The sequence below is a fragment of the Osmerus mordax genome, chromosome 22 (assembly GCF_038355195.1).
Source record: "Osmerus mordax isolate fOsmMor3 chromosome 22, fOsmMor3.pri, whole genome shotgun sequence".
Lineage (NCBI taxonomy): Eukaryota > Metazoa > Chordata > Actinopteri > Osmeriformes > Osmeridae > Osmerus > Osmerus mordax.
Window position 1 is genome coordinate 8328167 of NC_090071.1, and position 9559 is coordinate 8337725.

The 9559-nt window shown below is 43.7% G+C and overlaps 1 protein-coding gene across 2 annotated transcripts; it reads right to left on the bottom strand.

The window, feature by feature from the left end:
- Nucleotides 1-911: 911 nt before the first annotated feature.
- Nucleotides 912-4814, bottom strand: spry2 (sprouty RTK signaling antagonist 2). Of its 2 annotated transcripts, none has more exons than XM_067260423.1 (2): nucleotides 4420-4814; nucleotides 912-2727 (listed from the first exon to the last, which is right to left on the bottom strand). In XM_067260423.1, exon 2 carries the CDS (start codon nucleotides 2674-2676, stop codon nucleotides 1687-1689), a length of 990 nt encoding a protein of 329 aa, XP_067116524.1. In that variant the 5' UTR covers nucleotides 2677-2727; nucleotides 4420-4814; the 3' UTR covers nucleotides 912-1686. The 2 variants fall into 2 exon arrangements, with proteins under 2 accessions (XP_067116524.1, XP_067116525.1); XM_067260424.1 differs by having other exon boundaries at nucleotides 4380-4814.
- Between the last annotated feature and the right edge of the window lie 4745 nt (nucleotides 4815-9559).

Here is a 9559-nt window from a genome sequence, read left to right on the forward strand (position 1 = left end):
TCCCCTTTGAATTTCGAGAAGACGACCACAGCAAACAAAGTGTTGCCAAAGCTACAATTGATGTTTCTCGTAATGCAGAGCAACTGCAACTCACAGGCCTAAATGATTAAACCAAAGCCAGATGTTACCCATTGGGGCCTGGAGGAGGTAACCTCCTCATGCTCCTTCCTTATTCAATATCTGTAATCACTGTGAACAAATGGCCCAAACACTAGTACAAGATTTAGTAGGTTAGCAGTCTTACAGGAAAGCTTTGCTCCATTGACATTTGTGTGCACAAGTATTTGCATTTCTTATTTTACATCCAGTGAACTTAGAGTACTTTCATTTCATACATTTGTGACCAATGTTGTCCAATGCTACAAACAAGTATTAGATCAGAATGGAACGAGAAAAATCCTGGTTCTCCATCACAAGCTTGACATCCTGGGGATTTTAAGCAATGAAACATGTGGGGCCAGTCAGGGCAACCCTGTATGGTTGTGTGCATTCATAGCATCTGGTCCACAGGAAACATGGACCAGTTAGTTACTGCTCTACCCCCCCAACAACATGCCTCAGAAGAGGCCTTCACCATCACCCCCCATCCCAAAACAGGACTGCATTGAAACGAAAGCAGTCAACAATTCTAATTTATGTCTTAAGTCAAACTTTTGGTAAGATCTGATTCAGATTTATGCTGTCAGCATTTCTCACAATGTAGTTTCCAAATGAGGGATTGGATATGTGGCCCCTGGACTCCACAAGTCAATCATTTCATCAGAAACTATGTGAATACTAGAACCATACCATTCTGTCAGAAAAATGCTAAATAACGATATACACCAAATGACCTTCAACTGATGGTACACAGATTGGTCTCCTTAGAGACTAAAGGAGATCTTGCATGCACTCACACAAAAACGGACCAGTCATGTTTTAATTTCAAACGTTAATATATTTTTTTCTAATTCATAGTGAACATATGCATCCATCTTTACACCCTACAAGTCATCCTACTTTGCAGCAACAACAATAACAGGGTGATGTCCTTATGATGCTTCTCAAAATAAATATTTCATTATAAAATAATAAACCTTCAAATAAATATTCTTTACACTAAACAATGTTGACATTAGAAAATAAAGATTTTCTTATAGAGTCACTGTACAATTTACAAGTAGAGTTGAAGGGATAAGAATTTTTTAAATGTTGTCTCTTGTAAGGCAATTATATAAAATGATTGATATACATTCCAAATGAATGTACAACATTATACATGTATTATAATTCATATATATGTATTTATCAAGGTGCCTCTGGTTTGGCAAAATATTTTTTTCACAGTTGAAATATTATATATACAAAAATAAAATATCTCTGAGAAAGTCATTTGCTAATTTACATACTTTGCAATTACTATACACATACAGTTAGTCAGGAGTGTCTGTCCATAGCATATCAGTTGTATTAAATGTCAAAGGGGCTAACACTTGGGAGTTTGATTACAACAATACAAAATGAGGGCACTTGGGGAAACAGCATCCCTTGTAAGAACCATTCATGGAAATAAAGAACACTACACAAGGCACAGTAGACAGCCTTGCCAATACCCCCATAAACGTCTGGCTACAGAATAGAAACTTGAGGGTTTCAGTCGACAGGAGCTGTCATCCTCATCCATGAACCCCAGACCCCCCCCAACGCTTAACGCCAACAGTGAACTATATTAGTGTTCTTACACCGGCACCCCGGGCGCTTGACACGGTCGTAGCAGCTCTGGCACACAGCGAGACACCCTCTGCCCGGGAGGTAGCACAGCAGGCAGGGGAGGCACAGCGAGAGGCCTCCGATAGCCGACCAGCGAAGGCAGCAGTGGGACTGGCTGCAGGAGAAGGGCTTGTCGGCGCACGTGTCCTCGTCGTCGCTGGAGCAGTGGTAGAAGAGGCCCTTGATGCAGCACACGCAGCTGCCGTACTCCACCACGTTCTGGGCGGAGCACACGCAGCGCCGGTTGCACATCCAGAAGGAGGGGAGGGCACGGGGGCACGCGCACTCTTTGCACTTGCACCTGCCGCAGGTCTCGCAGCGGTAGGCGTGCTTCCCCGGGGCTCCGTCGCCCGTTTTGTCTCCGCCAGGCACGGGCGTGGTCAGAGGCTTCAACTCGTCCTCCTCCTGCTCCAGCCGCTTGGGCTGGGTTCGAATGATGCGCTCACCCACCACAGGGCTGCCCAGAAGCCTCTGGCCGGAGGCTGTGATACTGGTCCTAATGCAGCTTCCGGAGTCCACTGCGTTAAGGGAATGCGAGAGTGTGTCTCTGGAAGTGATGGAGTGTGTGGTGTTGAGTTGGTTTGGGGAGAGTAAGTTCCTCTGGTTCAGCCCCTGATTCTCCGACTGTTCATTGTTCACCAGTCCCTGGGTCAACAGGTCGTTCTTCTGCTGGCTGGGCTGGGACACAGGAGGCCTGGGAGCCACAGTAGGTCCGTCCGTGTACTCATTACTACTCCTGGTTACTCGGATCTGGTCCAGTGAAAGAACAAGGGCTTGTTGGCCGGGGCTTTCCCCAGGATCAGGAGGCCCATCCTGGGCATGAGAAGGCTGATGCAGCCTCCCAGTGTCATGCAGAGTGGGCAGCAAACTGGTCGACCCTCCACCACCGCCATCGCTGTTGTTGCCATTTTGTGATGTGGTCTCCATCTTGGCTCTGAAGAAGGACCCCTCCGGCTGGCATTGAACACATCTGAAGTCCTACAGGAGAGACAAGCCGATATCTATAAAACCCAGTTGAATTAAAATAAAAGCTTCTCTATGTAAATTGTAACTGATAGTACAACGGCATGGCACACACATTGTGTAGGCCTATGCAAATGTCAACACACCACCCACTGATATTTGCATTCAGAGTTGGGTTGGGCCTATTCAACCACAGAACTGTAAAGTTGACCCACTAACTTCATTTGCCCAGGCTGACATGGATAGAAAGTTAAATGATACATTTCAATTAGAAAGCAATCCCTAGGACAATGCTCAACTGTATTAGCAGAGGGACGGCACAGTTCAGTTTGAGTCATCCCTACTGTTAGTAACAACCAAAAGTGAAAATGTCAAACTTTCCCAACAAAGACATTAGCCATTTCCAAGGCCCCAGGCTACAAATCACATTGTGCTGGTGAATTGATAGACACACTGACTACAAGAAGTCGAAAACCCCCAAAAGGTGTTCATGAGCAAGTTGTTGTCCCTCACTCTTAACACAATGGTGGCATCATTTAACATGACAAATGGCTTTCAGCAGAGTTTTCCATTGGGAAGCCACAAGTACTTTCATGATGGGAGATGTGAAGGGAAAGAAGATGTAGCATAGAGAACATGAAAGCAATGTGATGGAGAGTAGGGAGGTTTGGGACCCAGCCCAAGACAAAGCTGAGGCTGTCATTGTGGTGTTTATGAACAAATTACATTCGTCAGACGCCATGAGAGCTTTCATCAGTGCACAACCTTTAATGCCTTAACCGTTCTCTGCAAGTGTGTTTGATAGAAAACAGGAGCAACAACAGTCATTGGGTGGGGCTTCTAATAGACAAATGGTGAGACAAGAGGTAACAGTATTTCCCATATTCAAATTCCATAATTATTACTTTTCTATAACACTTTAACAAGCCATGGACATCAGAATACTTGTAAAATCCTTCCACATATAATAAAACCAACTATTGCCTGCAATGATTTCCTTAAATCATCATTCACTTTCATGGCACAATTGTGTCACCTTTACTTTACATATCACCCTGTTCAGCTTGTCAACTTCTTAGAACTTTAGGATGTTTTTGAGTTAAGATACTTTCTGTTGCGTTTAAAAACTTAAGAGGTTGCTCACGAAGCCCAGGTGTGGAAAAGTAAACAACGGGTTGTCCTTTCAAAGATGCCACAATACTTTATCTGCCATGTGGTCGTCACCAAGTGGCGAATATGAATGGACTGGAGCAACTGACAGGGTAAGATGGCCCAATGCCCACAGGGGTATAGCCTAAAGATGGTTTGTTTTTGTAGGCTAAAACCCCAAACTCAATACTACGCCGTCAGTTCAGTCACAGTATAAATCGAATAGCCATCTATCGCGCGTCATTTTAACGCTGCAAAACTATAACATTCTTAAGGACTTGGGGACTAAAGACTACCCAAATGTGACACTTTTCCTAAATGCAACTGTAGCCTCAGGAGGGAAATAGCGCTGATAAGAAAATAATTGAATTGCGCGGGTAGCATGACATCCTAGAGAGGATGAGGATAACGTTGGGGCATTAGTCGGGTCTGGTCGGGAGCGGGCGGGCTGATTCGAGAGAGATTGCGAACTCGGTCTCTTGTGCAAAGTTAAGTAATCTTCAAACTTTGAATCGCACCTGAAAAACCAACGTCAACTTTATGCTAAGCACAACTCACCGTCTTCTCAACAATTCAACCTCCTTTTGCGTAAAAGAATCCAAATTCTGAACGTTTATTCCTACATAAAATAATTTAAAAAATCCATCTGTTAAATCCAAAGCTGCGATAATGTAGTTTACAGTAGGCCTAATAGTCCCGAGTCAAGATCATTTCAAGAGAGGGAAAGAGTAAATCCCACCGAGAGAACACGAGGCGAAAGACGGCCAAAAACTTATCAATCACCGTTTCTTGCAGGCGCTCCACTTTTTTAAGAAATAGAAAACAAGAGAACACGAGTGAGTTGCTTTCAAAGTTTACAAAAAATGCACCCCAAAGCTGTTTGGATAGTTCTCAGAATTTGTCGCTATACTTGATGAATATATGGTTGCATTGAGCAGTGAGCTGCTTTCAAGTTTTTCTCGTCTTGTTTTTTCCTCTTTCCGGAGAAGAGGTCGGGTTTATGCTGTAAATGGCGTCATGTGGAAGTGAGGGGGAACAGGGCAGTTGTTGTTTCAGAGGATATCTCGTATCCGGTCCTACCTCATTGGCTGTGCAGGACTCGCATTCACACCCTGCGCTATCAACTGTTCCCAACTTCAGGGGGACAGGAGACATTCCTAATGACAAAACACCCAATAAGCACAATGTGCTCAACGGATTTAACACTCTCCCCCACTCTCTACAGTATGCTAGAGACACATTTAAGTCAACCAGAACTACCATTTAGTGTTTGCCTTACAGCATCATATAGGCCTTCTTCCCTTAGGACCACTGTTTACAATTTGTTTAAAAATCAGATCTCTTGCAAGACGTGACAAAGCAACATCTTTAAAGGACACAAATGGTCATTTATGGCCAAAGGTCACATAGCTTGAGGCAGCCAGCACATTGCACAATGCTTAAAACCACATTATTGCACATTGCCATAATTTGTAATATAGTGCTGTCAAAAATACAAAAAATTAACAAGAGGTGGCCAAATTAGATTGTTTTGATCTATGGTTGGTATTTGGTTTGACTGCAAGTCGCTCTATTCACACACGCTTATTGCAAGCACTTTTGCAAAAGAACCCTTAATGTGTTAAAATCCATGCAAAGATAGAGAAAAGGGACTAATGAAGTCACTAACATCTGCATCACAATACAACTCTGTGGGGATATTTGGAAAGCAGTGCCCTCTTATGGCCTACAGACACCTAGCACAGTAAAATCTAGAGGACTGACATGTTCCAAACACTAATTGTAAGGGATAAATGTAGTTGTCTGTGATTAGTTATTGGTGTGTATTGTGTTTTTTGCCTTCTACCTTTTAAATGCCTCAGGTTAATTTCTTGTAGCCATATTGTAGGTGATATAGATATCTGCTGTTGACTCATTTGTGTTCACAGTCATCAAAGCAAATGCCAGTCCCCCCTCTAACTAACATAATCACCTTAAACACTACAGACACGTGGACCTGGTTCTCTCCATTTAGAAAATCACACAAAACAACTTGACTCAGGACTGCTTATGAAGTTGACAAAAAAAGAGGTCCACATTTAAGGAGGGAAAGCCAAATCATAGCTTTAAATTCATAGAGAATGAGCATGAGGGAGAACAGTGTGAAGGGAGATGCACGTTGCATTTAGGCTGGTAAAATAGAAAGTGGTCAAGGTATGATTGCTATAGTGATGAATGGCTCACTGTGCTGGGAGAGTTCCCAACTAGCTTGAGACACTGTGACCTCCAGCTGAGGGGGAGCATTGTTAGGGCCTCCCATTCAGGGAAAAGGTAAGTGACAGGCCTATTGTCTGGCTGGGACTCCCACTGCTCTATGGGCCCAGATTCCCTGCTCCAAATGTTGTCAGCCTTGGGAGAGAGAGAGGAAGGAAGGGGAGAGGGGTAAGAAGGAGAGGAGAGGACACTTAGGATGCTCTGTTTCAAATGCGGTCAATAACAATATCCCACCCCTCGACTCCCCACCCCCTCACACACACCCTAACACACACACACACACACACACACACACACACACACACACACACACACACACACACACACACACACACACACACACACACACACACACACACACACACACACACACACACACACACACACACACACAATCCTCAAAAAAAAATAAAGGAACAGGACTGCCCCCTCTCCAATCCCCCCTGACTTCAGCTGTGTTTCCTGTCTTCACTGCTGGGTCCCTGCCATCCCAAAATAACCCTGAAGCCATACTTCAAACCCTACTTCCTGAACCATACAAGGAACAGCTGTCCCACTCTTTTTCTCTCTCCCCCCTCTCCCGTTTTCCATCTTTCCACTCACAAGATAAAAGGAGATGCCGAGGAAGCAACCCATGCAGAGTCTTTGGGTTTCAGGCAAAAAGAGATACCTGACAGGACTCCATTCTGACTGTTCAAAGCCCACCACCGCGCCGACATCTCCGAAATGAGCACCTCCATGCTGAAGCCGCCGATGAAATATAGATGGAGGAGAGATGAGAGCTTACTGAGGAATAAAGCGAGGGCTCAGTTACACTATCTGGAGTCCCCCAGTTTACAGTGTTTAGCATCAAACTAAACAGGTGTGTGTGTGTATCTGCGTTTATGAGTGAGCGAGATCAATATAAAACACGGCCTCGTGCAATTGTTTAGCATGCAAGCCGACGACACAGTGAGGGGAGGGTTAAATTAACGAAACGGAAGAAAAAAGAAAGTTGATAGGGAAAGAGAGAGACAGTGAGACACAAACAAAATAGTATCTGTCTCAAGTTCCAGTAACCTAAAGTGACTGCCCCAGCCAGCCCTGAGCTGAGGAAGGAAGCAGAGTATGGCATGCCCTGTAATAAAAGCTGCATACATCTGCAACACACACTTTGATACTCCAACCAGAGAGCCTATCGAAACTATAATGGAGGACTCAGAAGCCTGTTAGTCCAATTATGAGCCGGGTATGTACGGTCATTACTGCAGGTCAGATGGAGAATGCAGGAAGTTTAACCTATTATTTAAATGCCTGTCTTCTACCTCTCTCTCCACTGACGTCCCCCATAATAATATAGGCCTAGCTCCTGATCATTGCCAGGTTGAGACTAATGAGAACATCCTGGCCTCTGATTGGGCTCTAGGTACAATTACCCTGCGGAGAGTTCAGTTACATCAGGTCAGGATACACAGCAATCACGATCCGTTCAGGTCACAAGGCAGGGGTAAGATGTTGTGACAACTGTGCTTTCGATGCAGTCATCTCATGATTAATGGTGTGTGTATTACTAACACAGCATGAGGCCTCTGTATTGCACAGATACAATATTTTATTTTTTATGGGGGGCAATTTTTATTTATTTTTGAATCTTGAACCTGAATCACTTCAGAAGCTGAATAAATTCTCTCATCATCCTTTTTGGTTAATGTCTTGACTATCTGCAACTCAAGCTGAGGCACCTTTCCATTTTTATCTGCTGAATACCTCGTTTCCAAGTATAGCCTGCAAACTGGTGATCCACATCCTAAGTCACACACCTGGATTTGTAAGAACAAAGTTGCTGTTATTCAGTTAAACTTCCTCACAAATCGAGAGAAATCACCCATTTCCCTTTGCACTCCGGTCTTGCCATACAAACGTAATGGTATCCATCATGTTAACCGATTTGAGTGAAAATATCCACGGATCCTAACAGCAAGAGGATCCAGGGTGTAGTCATATCCCCTCTTAAATTAAATAATAAATCAAGTGTGTTTATTCATTAAATAAACATGCCTAATCTCCCTTTAAGTGCTTCATTTAACGGTGTAAACATGACTTTGGAGAAGAACTGCGACCCAGTCTTCCCAAGACAGAGTTTGGACTGTTTGCGTCTGTGGAATGCCAAAGTCTCTCGTTAAAATGTATTAAAGGAAAGACCTTGGTCTGCAGGCTTCCTCTATTACTGGCTCGTGGGCACATACTCTCTCTGCTGGATACAGGTAGCATGTCTACATTGCTGGTGTTTTATGGACACCCAAAGACACAGCCAAGCTTTGTTCCCCAGGCACCCCATGTTAAACCACTCTCTCCCATCAGCACAGAGGGCGTACTGCTACTGACTCCCCAATATAAACGGGACATAGATAGCCAATGGAATAGATAGAATAGAAGCCATGATGATGATGTGACCGTTATGATGACGTGCATTTGCTGTGGTCTATTATCTGCTGTACTGATTGTGTCAGATATGCATGTTGGAGGCTGCGGTGTTACAGATGTCTCTTGATCTTTTTCTGATGTGTCATGTGGTTGGGATGTTGCTGGATGTTGCTGAGAGGATGCCTGGCTGGTGACACCCCGTACGTGTCAACAAGTAACACATTCTCTCAGTGTCGAAGGCCACGCGGTATAATTAGACTGTTGCCTTTCTTCCTGTTTCACAGGAAATGAGATGTCATAGTATGTCGACCCAGCATTTGTTACCTCTTGTAGCTGTTGTAATGTGTTTCACAACATCTCGCTTACTCAAGCAATCAGGCATGATTCAGATTTTCAGCTCGTTGATTTTTGAGAGACAAGCATTTGAATGAACAATTTCAGTGTAGTAATGTTGAGACTCAGTATTGATTTATCTTAACCTTGTTAATGCTCATTATACTAAGGGTAGTGGTCTCTACCTTGCAGCAAACGTGTTCTCACCAACAAAAGTCAAATTGGTCTGTTCGTCTAAGTCACAAACATTGCATTTAAATGTGCAGTGCACTTTCACTTATTCATCAGTAGGAGGTTCAAGGGCTGTCGTAGAATCATCCCCCTAATTTACTCTCTATCAGGTTAATAGCATCATTATTTCCAATTAGCTATCTTAGACTGGAGCTAGACACAAATAGACATGGCGCCTGTCAACATAGTAAATAAGCGTTGTGATTGATCTCTGCCCCTGGTGGTGCTCTTTACTATAAAATGTCACAACACATTTGATTTGTCTTTATATGGATACAGCTTTATTGGTAAAATAACAAGGTTCAAGAAAGAGCTCCACAGTATTAATGACCATTCATATCACTCACATTTCCAAGACTAACTGGAACTACATCAGAGGCTTTGCTAGAGCACCAACAGGATCCTGCATTGTCGCCATCAAACATTGTGTGAACCACACAATTGGAACAGTTCTAATCGCCGGTCTAAGAGCAAGTAT